The sequence below is a fragment of the Macaca nemestrina genome, chromosome 4 (assembly GCF_043159975.1).
Source record: "Macaca nemestrina isolate mMacNem1 chromosome 4, mMacNem.hap1, whole genome shotgun sequence".
In the NCBI taxonomy this organism is placed as follows: Eukaryota; Metazoa; Chordata; class Mammalia; order Primates; family Cercopithecidae; genus Macaca; species Macaca nemestrina.
In genome coordinates this window covers 93762788-93783816 of record NC_092128.1, presented here as the reverse complement: position 1 = coordinate 93783816, position 21029 = coordinate 93762788, and the positions used below count along the sequence as shown (strand labels likewise).

The window sequence follows — 21029 nt, the reverse complement described above, 5'->3', positions numbered from 1 at the left end:
ACCACATGGGATTACAAAAGGCAGCTGGGTCCATGTAAGCGCTAAAGCACTGTATGAAGATTAGCTTTTAATCACACGTGCTGTCATTAGTAGGAGGCATGCAGTCAACTGCCCCACGTTCTATTCTTTGTTATATCCCAAGGAGGAGACTGAGGAATGACTAACCTTTAGATTTATGTGGCTTGTCAAGAAGGTTCTGCAATCAGTCCCTCCCAGCATGATATCAAATTGGCATTGAGTATAAACCCCTGAGCAGATTGTAGATTCAACTATAGCTGGGTGGTAGATTTAAGTCACTGAAAATATAAAGGGAAATGAAGCCCTTATTAGATGGGGTAAATAATTTTCTTGGATTAGTTACTAGAAAAGCCTCAATAAAGCAATAGTAAATGCAAAGGCTAAGAAACATTAAAAAGACTTCTCTAGAAATCACATTTGTCAGAAAAGCAACGAAAAACAGGACTGAACTTAAACACACATATTAGAATAAGGCAAGTGGGATAGTGAAGGAAAAACAAAAGAAGATACCTAGACTAAGCAGAAGGAAAAGAGGGACTGCCTTCCTCGAGGGAAACATATACCAGGTCAGGCCGAACAGCTTTGCAAAGGAAAGGAGACTTTGGCATAATTGCCCTTTAAGAGATGGGACTAAGAAAAAAAAAAAAAAGCTATTTTTGTTGTTATTTATTCAAGGAAAGTGTTATGGACCAAACAGGAATAGAAGAAGAGAAGTAAGAATTCAGGAGTAGATTAAAACGGTTCTCTCAGAAAGGCCTGGATCAGCACTTTGGGAGCCAAGGCATGTGGATCACCTGAGGTCAGGAGTTCAAGACCAGCCTGGCCAACATGGCAAAACCCTGACTCTACTAAAAACACAAAAATTAGCCAGGCTTGGTAGCACGCATCTGTAATAGCAGCTACTCGGGAGGCTGAGGCAGGAGAATCACTTGAACCTGGGAGGCAGAGGTTGCAGTGAACTGAGATCATGCCACTGCACTCCAGCCTGGGTGACAGAGCGAGACTTGATCTAAAAAAAAAAAAAAAAAAAAAAAAAAAAAAAAAAAAAAAAAGCCTGGATCTAGGAAAATTTTATGATTCCTCTTAATGCTAAAGATATTAAGAGAAAATTAGAGGACTTCCCTTAAAGAATAGGACAACTATAATAGGCCATTACAATTAAGTTCAGACAGATTTGAAAAGGAGGAAGATCAGCAAGAGTATTTCTTGCATTATTAAGTAATTTTCAAGTTGATATTGCTGGGAAGACAGGTGTGGTATTTGCTATATGGCATATGGTATATAGTGGAACTGAGAAGTTTGTGGAACTAAGACTCTAAGGGAGAGTACTAGATCACATTAAAGTAAGGCAAATAACCCAAAAGTAGTCCGGCTCTAAGTTATATGCTGGACATCCCCACAATTAGAATTACCTTTCTGAGATTAGTGAAGGCTGGCAGTACCTGAACTAATTCTGAACACATGTGCTCTCTTATTTTCCACTAGGGGAAGCTCTGTAGGAAATGCATTAGAGGAATAAGTATGTAAGCAAAACAAACAGCAAAATCATAAGGAAAAGAAAAAGAAAGGTATTCTAATCTAAAAGGGTCAGCTACCTGATGTAGAAAGGAAAAGATCCAACTTAAGCAGGTTAACAAGTCAGCTGAGGCTGCCTGAAAGAACAGATGTACCACAGAGGAAAATGCAACACTAGAGACATAGCCCATTTTGACACCAATAGGTAACAGAAAGGAACATGTCTGCACTGCTGCTGAGTTTGCAAGGCCTAGAAAATTCAAATACTGAGGAAAAGCAAGGTTTTTAGGAGCATGCTGTAAGGGCCATATTGGTCCCTGTGGGACCACAGGTCTTAAAGGAATGTTAAAGGCCATTCTCCAGCTGAGACAAATGGAGAGGAAAGGAGGACAAACCCCTCCAAGAGACAGGATTCATAGATATAAGGAATTTCACAGCATGACAGGATCTTAATGGGCACACAAAGGTGCAGAACAATCAGGAAGCTCAGAATTTTAAGGAATGCAAGGCCACAAACTGGTCTGCAGAACTGCTGGCTACAAATGTGAATCACTCTTCTCTCAAAAATGAGAGAAGCTTTGTCATTAGATAGAACTCAATCATTTCAGTATCAGGTTGCCAGGAACACAGGGTTCAAAAAAGATGTCAAAATTAAGCTTTAAATGTGCAGGATGGACAATAGGGAAAGAAGGGAAACTCTATGATACCTGATAGCTGAGTATTATCACCCTGGCAAATTTCTAACAATTGTCCAAGACAAAGAATGAGTCCTGGCCATGTGTGGTGGCTCATGCCGGTAATCCCAGCACTTTGGGAGGCTGAGGAGGGCAGATCACGAGGTCAGGAGATCAAGGCCATCCTGGCTAACATGGTGAAACCCTGTCTCTACTAAAAATACAAAAAATTAGCCAGTGTGGTGGCGTGCACCTGTAGTCCCAGCTACTCGGGGGGCTGAGGCAGGAGAATTGCTTGAATCCAGGAGGCAGAGGTTGCAGTGAGCTGAGATCACGCCACTGCACTCCAGCCTGGGCTACAGAGCAAGATTCCATCTCAAAAAAAAAAAAAAAAAAAAAAAAAAAAAAAAAGAATGAGTCCTATGCCACAGAAGCATCAATATATATGGAAGAAATCTCTTCTATAGATGGTAAACAGTGCCCCTATAAGCATGGAAGATTCCCCCCAACTGAGTTTAGCCTAGAGTCTGTAGTTTATAGAAAGCTGATTCAGACTGGCAAGCCAAAAGCCAAGATTGTTATGTTTTATTTGAAAACCCTCTGTTCCCCAGAAACCAAAGTTTATACTCTGTTTTTGGCTGTGAAAAATAATGTGGGTTAGGATTGTATAAATAATATGTCAACATCTGGGCTGTTTGGTATAGAGATGAGAGATCTTCTTGTATCAATCCTAGGGACGTTCTGACATACTGGAAAAGTGTGGCATCAACTACCTCGAAATTGGAGAAAGTCAGCTTTGGAGGTGCTAAGCTAACTAAATCCATTCCAATGGAAGCTAGCCCACATTGCAGCTGCTGAAGAAGCTACCCTGACTGTACCCAAACACTCAAGCAAATGCTTTCTGGCTGACTAAACTGAACAGTATAAGAAACCAGGGTGAGCACATATTTGGAATTCAACTGCCTTTCATTTTAATTCAGAGGAAGAACATAGATGTTGCAATTTAATCATGAGAGGGCTCATAACAGTCAGATTTGGGAGATTTTGTGTTGCTAATACAGAATTATACAGAGTGCTTTAGGCTGTCATTTGGTTCACCACAGAACATCTAGAGAGCTATGAATGACACCTCGGCTTAGAAAAATTTGAGATGGGAAATAGAAGTGAATAACTGCCAGCCTGTAGTATCTCAAGGCCTGGTGTTAATAGTTATCCACCCATTTCAAAGCATTCTTGGGTAAAAATTTTAAAAACCTCTTAAGCTGGTCTTCAGAGGATACAAAAAAGAACAGTTATTGGTAGAGGAAAATAGCCACATAAGCACTGAAGATAAAGCATTCCCTGAGGTAGTAAGAAAATAGCCCAAAAGACAAGGCAAACTTGGAAAAAATAACTTATAGCTACTTGGTCCAGCTACTTTGTGCTGGAGGTTTGCGGCGGGGCTTTGGTGCCTGAATTCTATCATTCAGCCCACTGAGATTCTCAACTCAGGTTGTTTATATAAGGAAGGATCAATAACCAAATAAGACATAACAAGATGCACTTTTGACTGAAGGGCAAGTACTTGTTAATCTCCCATATGCAGTGCTTCTCTCATAAAACAAAGTTGGAAAATGAAGCTTTGCTTGATAAGCCAACCTTTAAATTGCCCCTACATATCCCAATAATCTAAATTTTGGAATCTGCACAGTCATATGTCCTACATGGGAAAAATGAAAGAGATGGCTTGGCCCAAACGCAGCTTATGGAGTCCATCATAACACATACCTTATCTGTCCTACTCAGCAGATGGAGTCCTTAAATACAACAAGGTAGCTCTCAACAGAGTAACTTTACCATTAATAAAACAGCAGTGTCTTCAGTTCCAACTTAATTAGATTAGCTACTCCTCTCTCGTTTGACAAAGTGAGGAAGTGAGACAGATACGAGCTCAAGATGCCTCATTTCCTTTCAGCTTCTTACATTCGTGCTTTTTGAGCTTCTTTTTTATGTAGCAGCATTCTCAAATAAGCTAATCTAATATAATTTATATAGACAGAATGGTCTCTCTGTAGCAAGAATTAACAGCCTGGCAACCAAAAAATGGAAGAGGCTCCCTTCAATATTTTGGTTTTTTTTTTTTTTTTTTTTTTTTTTTTTTTTTTTTTGAGACAGAGTTTCGCTCTTGTTACCCAGGCTGGAGTGCAATGGCACGATCTTGGCTCATGGCAACTTCCGCCTCCTGGGTTCAAGCGATTCTCCTGCCTCAGCCTCTTGAGTAGCTGGGATTACAGGAATGCGTCATCCAGCTAAGTTTTGTATTTTTAGTAGAGACGGGGGTTTCACCATGTTGGCCAGGCTGGTTGCAAGCTCCTGGCCTCAAATGATCTGCCCACCCCAGCCTCCCAAAGTGCTGGGATTACAAGCATGAGCCACCGTGCCTGGCCCGGCTCCCTTCAATATTATACTTAATGATTCACTTACAAATATTTTGCTTCTAATCTCAGCAATTAGTCTTTCTGCTAGTGGGTTCTGTTAGTTTAGAGATTTGGAGGCCCAAAAGAAAAGTGATTCAACCAAGTGATAGAAAAATGTTTCCACAGGATTGAAAGTTAAGACTGTGACCTGCCTATATTAGCCTCCTAATTTTTACCTCCTCATCAGGTAAAAAGAACAAAAGATAGGGCTTTGAAGGCTAGCTTAATATTCAACATAAGTTCATGACAACCTCAAAAGAATCTTCAAAAATACTGACAGCCATAATACCATTTCTATTCTTTGCAAAGACCACTTTCCTCAACCTCCAGCTTTGCCTTCTTCCTTCTTCATTTTAGCAGATGATCTTTTTCTTTCTTTTCTTTTTTTTTTTTTATAGAAAAGAGAAGTCACTTGATAGAAACTCCTTCATTTTTCTGATTTCAAACACACCTACTATCAATCCCTTCCTCCTTCCCACTTTTATGGAAGAGGAACTGCCCCCCACCCCTGTCTAAGATTAACCACATTTGCTTTGGATCTCATCTCAGGAATTATCTATTAATTACCCACTCTGTCTCATATACATTCAACCTGTACATCTCTTTTTCTCACTAGTTTTTAAAGACATCTATATCTTTCCCATTTAAACAAATAAAACCCAGCAACCTTTGTTTGACTCCCTCTCCCTTCAAGGCCAAATTTCTCAAAACAGCTGCCTGAATTTCCTCATATTCTACTCACTTCAGCTTACATTAATCGGACTCCCATTTGTCTCCCCATCAAAATAAGTCTTACTACAGTCAACAAACCACTCTGTGTTGCTATGTCCTACAAGTATTTTTAGTTTTAATCTTATTCTGACCTTTTATCAGCTTCAAAAATTGCAGTCCTCCTCTGAACACAGTGCTTGAGACCATTTGGCCATTCTGACTTTCTGTGATCCTCCTCCTGGGAAGGAGAAACAATTTCTTACCAATTTTCAAAACTCTCCATTTTTCTCCTATTCTTCTGGTGACTCCTCTGTTATCTCCTCCATAGGCCCATTTCCTATCCTTTATTCTGGACTCTTGACTCTTCACAGCTTCAATGAAGAAGTTATCTTCTACGTGCAGATAATTCACAAATGTATACATCTAACCCACAACTTTCTAGACCTGTCAACCTGTCATATATACTTGTGTCCCAATGATATCACAAACTAAACACATCTAAAACACAAATTATAATCCTTTCCCCAATGCCTTGCTCCTTTTCCAATACCTCCTTTCTCAGTGAATAGTGTCATCATCCATTTCAATATGCATTCCAGAACCCTAGAGATCATAAGTGACACCTTATGCTGAATCCCTCAACATCCAATCAAGTACCAGCATCACAACACAAATAGCTAACACTTATTGAGATGTTACTTGTTATCAGGTTGTATTTTAAGTTATCTTAATTTGGTTACCTAATTTAGTTACCTAATTTAGTTATCACAACTACATATGGTAGTTATCATCACCAAGTCCTGTTGATTTTATTATCTTTTTAATCTATCACCTTTTCTTCATTAATGTTGCTTGTGGCTGCCACTGTCATCACCTCAGTCCAAAGGACCATCATGTCTCACTGGACTACTACAGCTTCCTATTTGGTCTGCCAACAACCACTCGGAAAACTCTAATTCATTTACCATAGAGCAGTAAGTTTTTTGTTTTTTGTTTTTTTTTTTTGATAGAGTCTCACTCTGTCTCCAGGCTGGAATGCAATGGCGCAATCTTGGCTCACTGCAACCTCTGCCTCCCAGGTTCAAGCAATTCTCCTGCCTCAGTCTTGTGAGTAGCTTGGACTACAGGCACGTGACACTATGCGTGGCTAATTTTTTGAAGTTTTAGTAGAGATGGGGTTTCACCATGTTTGCCAGGCTGGTCTCAAACTCCTGACCTCAGCCTCCCAAAGTGCTGGGATTACAGGTGTGAGCCATTGTGCCAGGCCGTCATCTTTTTTAAAGAGGAAAACACCCCACCTCTACAAACATGCATGCACATGCACACAAACATGCACACAAACATGCACACACAGATTTTAGAATAAGGGCAAATCGCCTAACTTGAGTTATGAAGCTATGCATGGGCAGGTCCCTAGCTACTTCACCAGTTTCATCTAGAACCATTGTCCTCCTTATGTTCTGTGCTCCAATTACACTGACCTTTAATCAGTCTCAAACTTGCCATTCTATAATAAAGTAGGTCTCCAACTCAGAGCCTCTGAATATGTTGTTCCCTCTACTTGAGTCACTCTTCCCTTTTCTCTTTACCTAGTTAACACCTACTCTTATTTCAGCTCTCAATGACCACTTCCTTAGAGAAAACTTCCTGATGGTCAAATTACCCACCCATATGCCCTCGTTGTACCATGTTATTCTCTTGTGTAATACCTATCACTGTTGCAATATTACATTTATTTGTGTGATTACTTGATTAATGTCTTGCTTTTCTACTAGACTATAAACCACATGAGGATTGGGACTGTCAGGGTTTGCTTATCATTGCAACCCCAGAATCTTGCAAAATGTCTAGCATACAGTGGGTTGTCAATAAGTATTCATTTCAATGAATGAGCTTGCAAGCCAAATTGAACTAGAGGAATAAATAAATAGTGACTAAGAAAACGTAGTGAATTTACCCAACTTCTCATTTTAATGGGGGGAGAGAAGTATTTACGGGGGTACGTTGATTAAACCCATTAAGAATGGGTTTGCTGGTTGGTTGGTTCAAAAGTTGGAGAGGTTAAAACAAGCTTAAGTGCCAATAGCAAGAATCCAGCAAAGAAGAAAAGTTAAAGATGCTCAACAAAGATGGAATAACCAACAGTATAATACTTCTGAGAAACCCAGCATCCAGGAAGCCAAAGCCTAGGTAGAAGTACTGGCCTTAGAAAAAGAAGCAGCATCTCCATTGTAGCAGGATAAGAAGAGAAAAGGGAAAGTGTCAAAATAGGTTTATAGATCTGGTGGTAGAAAGTGAAAAGGTAGATAGTTCTAGACTAATGACTTCTATTTATCTATGATGTCAAAAGAGGGTGATCTGCTGAAAGTGAGGATCTATAGAAAGGACTCAGATTGGAGGAAAATAGTAAAACAAAAAGATTGCTCACCGGCACTGATAGTCTAGTGGAAATTAGTGGCCAAGCACTTACTTGGCAGAAGTTGCCCAATAATGAGATATTTTCCAGCTGTGCTTGGAGCCATGCATGAAGAAGGTAATCAGTCACCAGTACTGAAGTTTGCCAGATGGACATGAAAAAGGGACAGAGGGTCAAGAAAGCTGGGGCACTGGAGAGACAGTGGAGTGACAATAGCTTCTAAGCTGGACAGACAGAAAAAAACAGAAAACAGTAAAGTACAGGAAAAAGAATACAAAGGTCTGGATGACTGGAGTTGTCAATGAAAGTTAAGAGAATTAAATGAGACAAAGCATGTAAAACATTCTGCAAAGTGGCTGGAACAGAGTTATAAGGGCTCAAGAAGTCTTATTATTATCAAGGGTTTAACACTAAAGGTTTAGATTATTCACAAGAGAACCTAAAGATAATGACATGTAGTAATTTACAGTCAGACAGATAAGAATACAGACGCAAAGTCATTTTAGCCAGCAGGTGAGCCCAGTTAACTGCCCAGTACCTAATTGTCAAATCAGCCTTGTAGTTCTCTCACATAACTCTCAATAAGGAATTTAACATAAGCTTTCAAGTTCCAATTACGCTTTAATTCATTTAATGTGGAGAAACTACAAACTATGTTGGTACTCAGGAAGGTCTTAAAACATCTTCCTCCAATGTTAAGAGACTCCTGGACTTCATTAACACAAAAGAAGAGTATGGCAACAGCAATGTACATGTGCAATAGTGATTGTGACCCAGACCTGCCTTGTAAAGCTTCTATTTTACATATCAGGTAATAACATTAATCTAAGCAAAAAGTTAAAGAAATACATGAAAAAGTACTCAATCCAATTAAATAAGATGCCACCCAGTTAGAATTGCTAAAGTGATAAGACTGACAACATCAAGTGATGGCAAGGATGCGGAGCAAAAGCCTCTCTCACACACAACTGGCAGAAGCATAACATGGTACAATCACTTTGGAAAAGTACGTGACAATATCTTTTAAAGCTGAAGATGATATAGCTTATGACTCAAAAATTCTTGTTTGGTATTTCCCAACACAAATATTAATATATACATATGCATACCAAAAGGTATGTACAAAGTGTACAAAAATGTTCAAAGTAGTACTAGTCTTAATAGTCCCAAACTAGAAATAACCCAAATGTCCATAATGATAGAATGGATAAATTGTGCTATATTCATTCAATGGGATACTATATACCACAAGGATGAAGTAGTGCTACACAAAGCACAGAATAATCTCACAAACAATGTTGGCTTTAAGAAATCAAAACACAAGAGTTTATGCCATATGATTACATTTATTTAAGTTCAAAAACAGGAAAACCCCACCTTTTGCCAATGTGCTGCAGACTTTCATGAATGCACCACACACCAAAGACAGAACAAAGAGCTCCTCTTAATAACAGGGGCGCACAGTGCCCTTAGAAGGTGGTATGGCATTTATCAATGGCTGCTTCTGCCCTAACTTCTATGGTTACAGAAGTTAGAATAGTTGTTACTACTGTGGGGTTAGTGACTGAAAAGGGCATAAGGGGTACCTCTGGAGTACTGGTCATGTTCTAGTCTTGTTGGTGGGATGTGCACTTTGTAATAATTGAGTTGTACATTTATGATTTGTGCCCTCTTTTATGTATCCCATACTTCACTGGAGAGTTTACTTAGAAACAAAAGGCTAGAAATGACAAAAACAATGTAGGCAAAGGCTTTAGAAGAAGCTGAGGCTGCTGGCTCTGCAGAAGCCCCTTTTGCCTCGATGTATAGAATTGGCCACTATGCTATAGAGAGATGGAATGACCTAAATCATGTTATCTAAAATAACAAAATGAAATAATGAGACAGCAGGGATTGGAACTGAAGTATGCTAATCTCACAATGTTCTGAAATTTTTGAAGGAATGTTTCTGGATGTTTACAGAGGGGTCCTTGTCATCTAAGCACTCATTATCCTGATCCTTAAAGCAATGAGATTGTAAAGGGATGCAAAAGTAGTCATAACACAAAAATATTTACTGAAGAACAAGAGCACTTATAAAGTTGGTCCTCGCTCAAACATTCCTCCTCTGGCTCAGGCCAGCTACTGTTTCTGCCAATTCCCATCAACTGCCCTTGTCAGTCATTCTTGGTGAATTATTTCCTGTGTTATGATGTTAAACAGGACAATACAATATAACCATAATGTAAATCAATTGCAAAGTGAAACTGCACATCTTGCAAAAGATGCATGATTCCATGAAGTTGATAAAAGTGCTATCGGAGAACTGTTTGAATCACATGCCAAACCACTGACAAAAGGAGAACCTGGCAGATTAAGGTCAGTTAATCATTGTGGAGGGGATCCCTGGTTGTTCACCAAGTAACCATTTTTTCCTTCCTACTCAGTAACAGAACCCTGATTTTTCAGTAACTGTATTTCTATTGTAACAGTAAATAAGTGATGTTAATATACTCCAAAGCTAGGAAATGTGAGTCAATTTTTAAATCCAAAGAGCTAAATGGACAGTCTCAGATAATCCTCTCCTCCTCAAGTAAATATTTGCTACTGCAACCCAGTTGCACCCTATCTATTTAGGGATTGAGGCAATGCTTTACGATGCTATGATCCACGAATGAAAACATATTTGAGGGAGTGGGAGGGAACCTAATGAGTCTTCAACAAGTTTAAGCACTGGTAAACTATGTTCAACTACCATTACAGGCAGGCAATAGCTAAATGCACCAGCAATTTGAAGTCTGTGGTATTGTAGATACAATAAGGTTTACATGAAAGGAACATGAATTTGAAAATAGATACATGGAAGTAAGTCGCACGAATTAACGAATTCAGACATTCACAGTACTTCAGCACAAAGGCCAGGAAAGATTTGAAAGCATTCCCGTAGACTGCACTAGTGCACTGTAGCAGGAGCTGGTGAACAAAGACAAGATCCCTGCAGTCAGCGTTTGCTTATAGAAACCAGAAGTTAATATCTTCATAAAAATCTTAAATTCCTCTACTGTTGCCCATATTCCCAGAACCACTAGACAAAGCAAACTAGGTTTTGCAGTTACACACAACTCACATCCTGCTTTGTCCTCTTGAAATAGGATCCCAGTCAACAAAACCCAAACATTCCCACAAATCTCCTTAGATGTGTATTATCTATAAATAAAGCTTACAGAAAGGAAAAAGTGACTTTCTATGCTTATCGGTATAGATGTTATGGAATTAAAAATAATAATAATAAAGCCTCTTTGGTTCACCTTCGCCAGCGTTAAAATCCGTTCTTTTCATAACCCACCTTTCGCCGATGTGCTGCAGACTTTCATGAATGCACCACACACCAAAGACAGAACAAAGAGCTCCTCTTAATAACAGGGGCGCACAGTGCCCTTAGAAGATGGCATGGTATTTATCGATGGCTGCTTCTGCTCTAAATTAACACGTACAGGAGGACTCGTTTTCAACTAGCTCCACCGGGGAAACACTGGAGGGGGCGGGGATCCTTATTTAAGAGCAGCTGATTTCAGGCCAGCAACTCTCCTCCCTTTGGGGGCTTCGGTTTGGGCTATGCCAATGGGTTTCTTCACACAAGATCTCACGACACTTTAAAACGGCTCGCCGGTGGAAGAATCCTCGCCTCACAAAGAGATAACTAGGGCAGAGCTGTTACACAACCGATACCCGACGGCGAAAGCCAGCCCGAGGAGTCCCCCAGGAGTCTGACTTGGGAGCTACATCCTCCGCAGGCGAGAAGCACTTTTGCTCCAGAATTGTTTTACGCGCCCCTCTACCAACTGCAGACTCGCCTGCGAAAATGGAAGAAGGGGCGAGGATCGAGGAAGAGGGGCGCGATCCACAGGGCGCGGGGTTCGACGCCGGGAGCCAGGGACCCGAGCCCCGGACCACCTCCCACCGTCGTCCGTCACTCCCACAGAGGCGGTACCTGTTTCCGCATGTTATTCATGACGCCCATGAAACCCGCCAACAATTTAGCTTCTTCCCGAGCAGCAAGTTTCTTCTCTGTCTTCTTCTTGCTGTTCTTCTCCACCCCGGAGGCTGCCATCCTCCCTCAGCTCGGTTCACGCCCGGGACTCGCCGGGCCGGGCGAGGGGTCGCACTCTCTGGGCACACTGGGGATTCTATCGACCAAACACGGCGATCGGAACTGCGGTTGCAGCACCCACCTCTGGAACGCGCGACAGGCGGCGGTGGCTCGGCCACTGCCGAAAGACAAGGCCGGGCGGCCCCCTCAGGAGCGCTCAGGGAGCGACGCTGCCAGCTGGGCTGCGTCCCCGGGCAGAACCCGAGTCCGGCCGAGGAGCCTGCGCACTTCGCGCAAGGAGGCGGGGGCCCTTTGAGGGGAGTCAGGGGCGGGGCCTCGAACGTCACAGTGGCGCGCCGCTCCGAGCAATGCGACTGCAGGCATAGGTGCGGCCGGGTGCTTTGTCGCTGTCCCGCGCTGAGTGAATTTTGCCTCGGAGCTGGTCCGAGGTCGCGCCTCCCCTTCTGTGTGCCCAAGGCAGATTTCCAGGTTTCGGTTACGTGATTATCTTTTTGTTTTTTGATAATAGGGCGGTGGAACATGCAAAGGTGTCTCCCATCAGTGTAAGGCTTCATAGGAAGAGGGTCGGTGTTCAGTGCAGTATCTGAGCCTGGTGTATGGTAGGCGCTCAGTAGATATTAAATGATGAAAGGATGTTACTGCACGTTAAAGTCTTGTTACACCGAGTACAAGATTTATTTTCATGGGATTCATAAAGCAACAGCACACAGTCACGTTGCTGTCTCCTTGGCGTGCAGTGAGTGTCTGCCTAACTAGGCTGGCTTACTATGTGTTCACAACTGAAATCAGTTGTCAGTCAGTTCTAGAAATCTTCAGTTAGGCTTCTCTAAGTGTTTTTACGGCAACACGGAACTCAATCACAGCCCTCATGGAAATGCTTTTTGTAACCATATTCTTTCTAGTGTATAGTAATATACAGGATTATTTGAAATTGTACATTAATATTATGAAAACTTTATATTTCATTGGTTTTCCTCCTCAGTCTATATAGGACTGTATAGAGACCTATTTTGTGTAAAATAATTTACACTATTGAGGCTTTTTTTTTTTTTTTTTTTGAGGCAGGGTCTCTGCCCTGTCACCCAGGCTGGGGGTGCAATGCAGTGGCTTGAAGCCTCAGAACTCCTGGGCTTAAGCAATCCTCCCATCTCAGCCTCCCAAGTAGCTGAGATTACAGGCGTGCAACACAACTCTGGGCTAATTTTTAATTTTAAAATTTTGTTGTTGTTGGTGTTGGTGGTGGTGGAGAAGAGGTCACACTATGTTGCCCAGGCTTGTCTTGAGCTCCTGGCGTTACGCAATCCTCCCACCTAGGCCTCCCAAAGTGCTGGGATTACAGGAATGAGCCGCCAGTCTTGGCCCACAGTATACTTTTCTTGTTGGGGACAAACAACGTAACATAATCCAGATGAAAGAGCAAACTGTATATATGCCTCAATTTTTACAAAAGAGTAAGATATTTATGTCTCTGTACACTTTATCTTTCTTCTTTTAATCTAGAGGTTCTCAGATGTGCCTCTATTTTAACTAGTTGATTTGGGGATTTAAGGTGAACTCTGGCAATAGGAATAATTTATTGTTAATAAAATTAGAAATGAGAAAATTTTTCATTCACTTTATTAAATGACCCAGGACACTGAAGAAAAACAGAATAACTTTTTTTTTTCTTTTTTTTAATCGAAAAGAAGTAGAAATCTGTCTTCTAACTCGAAGGCCTTGAGAGATGAAGGATCCGTGATTCAAAGGCAGAAATGTAGGTGATGAAAAAGAATGCTGTTCTGCAATAAAGCAAAAAAGAAACAAGGAACAGCATCCTTAGTGCTTGGTGTTAGAACAGTCTTTTTACATATTGCTGAATATAAAACATCAAAGTTCATGGAAGAGCCATAGGATTCAGAACTCAAAGAGACCACAGAGATTATACAGTACAGGGGTTAAGCATGAGACTGCCTGCATGCAAAATCAAGCATCTCAACTTTCTAGTTGTGCAACTTTGGACAAATTGCTTAACTTCTGTTATGCCTCAGTCTCCTTATCTGTGAAAATAGAACCTACCACATGGAACTGCCATAAAGATTATAAAAATGCTTAGAGGGGTGCCAGCACAAGACCCTTAAAATTACTTTACTGAGTTAATAATACACACATACCTCAGAGATATTTCAGGTTCTGTTCCAGACCACCACATAAAGTAAATATCGCAGTAAAGTGAGTCACACAAATTTTTTGGTTTCCCAAAACATATGCAAGTTATGTTTACACTATACTGTAGTCTGTTAAGTGTGCAATAATACTGTATCTGCAAAAGCAATGCACATACCTCAATTAAAAAGTACTTTGTTGCTAAAAATTGCTAATGATCATCTAAGCCTTTGCAAGTTGCAAGTTTTAAATTTATTTTTATTTTTACTTTTATAAGAGATGGAGTCTTGCTGTGTTCTCCAGGATTGAGTACAGTGGCTATTCACAGATGTGATCATAGTATCCTACATCCTCAAACTCCTGAGGTCAAGCAGTCCTCCTGCTTCAGCCTCCTAAGGAGCTGGGACTACAGGCCCATACCACCATGCCCACTAGATTCACAGTCAGTTTGCTTGTGGAAGGTCTTGCCTCAATGTTGATAGGTGCTGACTGATCAGGGTCAGGTTGCTGACTGATCAGAATGGTAGTTTCTGAATGTTGGGAGTGTTTATGGCAATTTCTTAAAATAAGACAACAATGAAGTTTGCTGCATTGATTGACTCCCTTTCACAAAGGATTTCTCCATATCATGCAATGCTGTTTGATAGCATTTTACCCATAGTAGAACTTCTTTCAAAATTGGAGTCAGTTCTCTCAAACCCTGTCTCTGCTTGATCAACTAAGTTTATGCACTGTTCTACATCCTTTGTTGTCATTTCAACAATATTTACAGAGTCTTCACCATCAGTAGATTCCTTTTCAAACAACCACTTTCTTTGCTTAGTCATAAGAAGCAACTCTTCACCCATTCAAGTTTTATCATGAGATTGCAGCAATTCAGTCACATCAAATTCCTCTTCTAATTCTAGTTGTTTTTCTATTTCCACCACATCTGCAGGTACTTTCTCCACAGAAATCTCAAACCTCTCAAAGTCATCCATGAGGGTTGGAATCAACTTCTTCCAAATTTCTGTGAATGTTGATATTTTTACCTCCTCCCAATCACAAATGTTCTTAATGGCATCTAGAATGGTGAATCTTTTCCAGAAGGTTTTCAATGTGCTTTGCCCACATCAGAAGAATCACTGTCTGTGGTAGCTCTAGCCTTATTAAATGCATATTTTAAATAATAATACCTAAAAATCAAAATAACTCCTTGATCCATGGGCTGTAGAATAGACGTTGTGTTAGCAGTCATGAAAACAACATTAATCTCCTTGTACAGCACCATTATAGCTCTTGGGTGACCATGTGCATTGTCAATGACCAGTAATATTTTGAAAGGACACTTTTTTTTTTGAGCAGTAGGTCTCAACAGTGGACTTAAAATATTCAGTAAATCGTGTTGTAAACAGATGTGCTGCCAGCTAGGCATTCTTGTTCAACTTATAGAGCACAGGCAGAGCAGATTTAGCATAATTTGTCAGGACCCTAGGATTTTTGGAATGGTAAATGGGCACTGGCTTCAACTTCAAGTCACTAACTGAATTAACTGCTAACAAGAAGGGTCAGCCTGTCCTTGAAAGTTTGAAAACAGGCATGGACTTCTCTCTAGCTATGAAAGTCTTAGATGGCATCTTCTTCCAGTAGAAGTTGTTTCATCTACGTTGAAAATCTGTTGTTTGATGTAGCCACCCTCATCAAGATCTTAGCTGGATTTTCTGGATAACTTGCTACAGTTTCCACATCAGCACTTGTTGCCTTATCTTACACTTTTATGTTTTGGAGATAGTTTCTTTCCTTAAACCACATGAACTAATCTCTGCTATCTTCTAGCTTTTCTTGGGCAGCTTCCTTACTTCTTTCAGCTTTCATAGAACTGAATAGTGTTAGGATCTTGCTCTGGATTCGGTTTTGGCTTAAGGGAATGTGGTAGCTGATTTGATTTATTTAGACCACTAAAACTCTTCATATCAGCATTAAGGCTGGTTTGCTTTATTATCATTTGTGTGTTTACTGGAGTAGCACTTTAAATTTCCTCCAAGTGTGTTTGCTTTTCATTCATAACGTGGCTGTTTGGTGCCAAGCAGCCTAGCTTCCCAGTCTTGGCTTTCAACATGCCTTCCTCACTAAGCATAGTCATTTCTAGCTATTTATTTAAAGTTAGAGATGTGCGTCTCTTCCTTTCACTTGAACACTTAGAGGCCATTGTAAGGTTATTAGTTGGCTTAATTTCAATATTGTGTCTGGAGGAATAGAGAGGCCTGGGGAGACAAAGACAAATGGGGAACAGCTGGTCATTGGAGCAGTGAGAACACATGCAACATTTATTGATTAAATTTGCTGTTTTATGGGCTCAGTTCATGGTGCTCCAAAACAATTATAATAGTAACATCAAACATCACTGGTCACAGGTCACCATAACAGATATAATGATAATGATAATAATGTTTGAAATATTGCAAGAATTACCAAAATGTGACTCAGAGACACAACAAAGTGAGCACATGCTGTTGGAAAAATGGTACCAATAGACTTGCTCCATGCAGGGTTGCCACAAACCATTAATTTGCAAAAAAACAAACAAAAAAAAGAACATGTAGTATCTGTGAAGCACAATAAAGCAAACTGCAAATAAAATGAGGTGTACCTGTCCTGTATTAACTTTGTTACTATTTAGCATTTCCCAAAATGTGTTTCTTGGAATACCACTAGTCTTATGATTCCCCTAACCTGAATTGGTTCTCTGGGAATGCACCCACAGGAGGATAGGTCCTTGGGTGATCTTGGCCAATCCAGCTCTTCCTGCAACTTGTAGTTCTCAGAATAACCTTAGAATGCAACTTTCTGAGATAGAGAGGTAATGTCCAGAATAATCCACGTTGTGTCCTTGTTCCTCGCAGAACAGGGTGTACTGCAGCGCTTGTTCTCGGTGATCCTAGTGCCACCTAGGGTATAAAACCCAGAGCATAGTGCTTCAGTGTCCCTCAGCTGCAGTGGGATGTGAAGCACACACAGATAAGGCCCTTTCCACACTCAGCAGCTTTCTTGAGCCTTAGACGACTGGCTTGCTGTGGATCCTAGGCTTCTATTTATTCCTGCTGTTCATCTATCTGTGCATAATAAATCTGTTTGCAATCACAATCATGTGATTGGTAGAGAACCTTTGCAACAATTTCGGGAGACATGTAAAATATACCCTTAGTGAAAAATCCCAAAATATATTTGCATATTAAGTGTTTAGAGAAGGTTTTCTGTACCTATTACTTAAACCTATTCAACTTTTCTATAGTCCAGTACTTTTTGAAGTGTCAACTTAGCCAATTCCCATTTTCTGTGAATTACTTACACCTCTATTCACGCACAGGAGGGATTCCTAAGGCTGTACCTATTCTGTGGGACTTTACCTCTACCTGGTCTCAGTTTATTGGATTAAGGTTCAGCACCTAAACCAAAGACTTCCAATTAATAAGCTGAAGTAAAGAGCATCATGTTCTCTTTGGACACTGGACAGATGGATGTTGATGAGCTGGTGTGTAGCAGTTCTACTGGAAGTACGTACAAGGGGCTCAGCCAGCCAATCTGGACGGTGTATGTAGATAAGCAGAGAAAGGCAGCAGTCTGCAGAGACTGCAGAATGAAAAAAAAAAAAAAAAAAAAGCAGAAACCCAGAGAGAAATCAGACAAAGGACCAGGTAGTGGGCAGGGTGATAGGGGTTATCTAAGCTTAAAATTCAGAGTCTCTGAACTTGAACAGGCTGATTTCAAAGCTGTGGGCCTAGTAATGTGTTCATATAGCAATTTGGCTTGGTAAAATTTATAAAAGTAAGATATTTTAACCACAATAGCTTAAGTCTATTGTCTCATTTCACCCTGATTTTTCCTCTATCACATTTTCTTTCTTTCTTTTTTTTTTTACTATCTGGTGGTGTTGAAATGGCCATATATATATTTGGGAACGCATCACAAATTGAGCTGGGGATATATTTTTTGGCATCTAGCAGGATATATATTTGTAGATCACAGTTACTTCCATATAGTTAAGCTATTTCCAGCCCTTCTAATGTAAGAATGGCATCCAGGAATAGTCCCTAGTCCCACTGTGCCAGCCCTATCTTGTGATGCAAAGATGCAGGGCTTGAGATCTTCTCCTAATATTTCTTACAGTAACCAGCACTGAAAGTATTTAAGTAGTGGAGGAGAAGCAAATTTTAAACAGGTTTCATCAGCTAAGCCACAAGCTGGTCTATGGAAAATTCTTCAATCATCAAATATGTAAAATTGTAAGCAGAAGGTTTGGTACTCACTTCCAGTCAGAAGTGGAAGGAATATATATGTCATGCTTTTTTTTTTGTTTTGTTTTGTTTTGTTTTTTGAGACAGAGTCTCACTCTGTTGATCAGCATGGAGTAGAGTTGTGCAGTCTTGGCTCACTGCAACCTCTACCTCCTGGGTTCAAGCGATTCTGCCTCAGCCTCCCAGGTAGCTGGGGTTACAGGTGCCTGACACCATGCCCAGTTAATTTTTTTTTTTTTTTGTATTTTTAGTAGAGATGGGGTTTCACTATGTTGGACAAGCTGGTCTCCAACTCCTGACTTCCGGTGATCTGCCCACCTTGGCCTCCCGAAGTGCTGAGATTACAAGTGTGAGCTACCATGCCCAGCTAGTCGTGTGTATATTTTACAATATAACGTATGAATGGGAAGTGTGACCTCAACTTCCAGAATGGTAAAGTAAGGGCCTCTGAAAATCTACTCCTCCATAAAAGCAACAAGAACACTGGGAAATTGTCAAAATTAACTTTTTCAGAATGCTGGAAACTAACTAAAAGCTTATAAAAATCCAAGAAGTATTTATTTAATACAGATGGCTGAATCTCAGTAAGAACAATGAGACTTGTAGTGTTTTAACTCTTCCTAATCCCTTCTCACTCTCCCCAGCTTTACAGTAGCTTTAAAGACCAACAGCTTCACAACTATGGTAGCTGTGAAACCCACCAGCCCACCGTCATTGGAGAAGGCAGAACAGGTTAAGAGGTCCTGGAAAGCCTCATCCCTAGGGTATTTTTTAGTATTCAGCCTGTCTGGCACCTTACTGAAAAGCTCCATTCTCAGGGCTTGTATTTATTTGACATGACTCAGAGCTCACTTTGTGCAAACAGCTCTGCCAGCAGGGAATTTGACAAAGACAATAAGTAGCAGTTGTTTAATATTGCAGCTGCCTAAGGCAGTATTGCCATTTATGGCTAGCAAAAGGCTGACCTAAACACTTAAAAGGAAAAACTGAGTATATTAGGCAGGATTCTCCAGAGGAAAAAAAACGAATAAGATGAATGGATGGATGGAAAGATAGATAGATAGATGATACATACATACATGTATACACACACACGTATACATACATATGTCACAGGATCCTTAGGATGTTGCTTCACCAGCCAGAAACCTCTGTGGCTGGTGGCACCTTCTGCCTGAGTTTTGCTTACACCTGCTGGACTCATTCTGCCCACTTGGCCTGGCAAGCTGTGCTCAGCTCGGGCTACTGGCCTAGATCCCACACCTGCCAACAGTGAACCAGGTTCAGAGTGGTGAGGAGTGTGTAAGACAGTGAGCTTGGGGTCCAGCCACTGTGCATGGCCTGGCATGCCGGCTACTGTGGCAAGGCGGGCAGCTCCAGGCACCAGCACAGGTGCTGGCTCCATACGAGGCTGTGGCTGGTCCAGATGCACTGTGTGCAGATTCTGTTCCAGATACCCACATCTGGATGAGGGGAACACATAGCACCCGGAAGCTTGGAGATGCCAGGATCCATAGAGCCCTAAAGAGGGTGTCACAGTCTTGGCTTGGGAAGCCTCTAGGTCTGGGCTTCCTAAAGGGCCACAGTTCTTCTCTCCTTCTTGTTGTCTGTAACATGGCAAGTGGGGGGTGTGTGTGTGTGTGTGTGTGTGTGTGTGTGTGTGTGTGTGTGTGTGTTTCATCCCTGTTTGTGTTATAGCTCTTTCAGTCCTGCCATTTGGTGAGACTTGAGTTTTTATCCTGCATCCAGGAAGAATGAGGTATGCAAGCAAGCAAGGTGGAGAGGGCAAGCAAGGTGAAGAGTTTCACTAAGCGACAGACCAGCTCTCAGGAGACCTGAAGTGGGTAGCTCCTTTCTGCAGGTAGGTCATCCTGATGAATGTCCAGCTCTCAGTGGAGAGGAGACCCACAGTGGGTAGCTCTTTTCTGCAGGCAGTTCATCCTGATGAGTCAAGGAGACCCAAAGTGGACAGCTCTTTCCCACAGCTGGTAGTCTTGACATCTGTGTGAGTCTGGCTGAGTCTAGGGTTTTTATGGGCTTCAGAAAGGAGGAAGTGTGTGCTTGCTGGTCCATGGGCAGCCATGGGTGGGCCCAGGAAAACCACCATAAGTTCTCACTCTGGGCCACAGACTCTACCCAAACTGGCAGCCTGGCCCCCAGGCTTCAGGCCATTCTTGGCTCAAAGGAGGGGCTTTACTGGGGACCCACCCCTTCCCATCCAGGAACCTGTCTGCCTGCTGCCCTCATCAACATGTCATACATGGCACCTTGGCTGTCCACACTGAGGGGTGTCTGCAGGCCCATGCCAAGCTGCCATCAGTCACTGCCCTTCCCACCTGCCTCCCATGCTCTTTGGTGCCCAAAGTCTAGAGGGGGCTGAAGCGGCTAGGGGCTCTGTGTCAGCACCATCCTGAACACATGTACAGCTGGCCAGGTTGTGACAATGTCCAGGCTCAACCACAACTTTGCTCTGCCCCAGAGCAGGTGCTGGAAGCAGGGAGAGGCCAGGGAGCGGGAGCAGGCACTTCCAAGCCTGTGGGAGCAGGGGAGCTTCCCAGTTCCTGAGAGCACAGGGATGCCCAGGTCTGGACCTGTGGCTGGGTGGCTACAGCTGAGCCCCAGAGAGAGGGCTCCTAGCCTACCAACTTGGTAGGGCAAGGAGCTCCCACCTATTCCTGGCCCCTGCTAGCTCTGGGGAGTGCACAGCCCCAGCTGCACCTCCCTGACTGCAGC

At 41.7% G+C, this 21029-nt stretch overlaps 1 protein-coding gene and 1 long non-coding RNA gene across 8 annotated transcripts in view; one reads left to right on the top strand and one right to left on the bottom strand.

Annotated features, from left to right (window-relative positions):
- Window positions 1-12123, bottom strand: part of LOC105475688 (kelch like family member 7) — a 70655-nt gene extending 58532 nt beyond the window's left edge. Inside the window, exons 1-2 of one of the 5 annotated variants that reach the window (XM_011731154.2) lie at window positions 11761-12055; window positions 166-296 (exon numbers count right to left, since the gene is read on the bottom strand). In XM_011731154.2, the coding sequence (XP_011729456.1) occupies window positions 166-219 (54 nt within the window). In that variant the 5' untranslated portion in view covers window positions 220-296; window positions 11761-12055. Of the gene's footprint in view, window positions 1-165; window positions 297-11115; window positions 11510-11760 lie in introns of those variants that run through there. The other 4 variants (XM_011731156.2, XM_071094931.1, XM_011731153.2 and 1 more) reach the window with 4 other exon arrangements.
- LOC139362813 (uncharacterized) lies at window positions 12118-18658 on the top strand. 3 transcript variants are annotated; one of them, XR_011622232.1, is made up of 3 exons: window positions 12118-12354; window positions 13566-13633; window positions 18548-18658. It is a non-coding gene; the product is annotated as an uncharacterized lncRNA (long non-coding RNA). The 3 variants fall into 3 exon arrangements; XR_011622231.1 differs by having other exon boundaries at window positions 12125-12348; XR_011622233.1 differs by lacking the exon at window positions 13566-13633 and having other exon boundaries at window positions 12193-12348.
- The last annotated feature ends 2371 nt before the right edge of the window (window positions 18659-21029 follow it).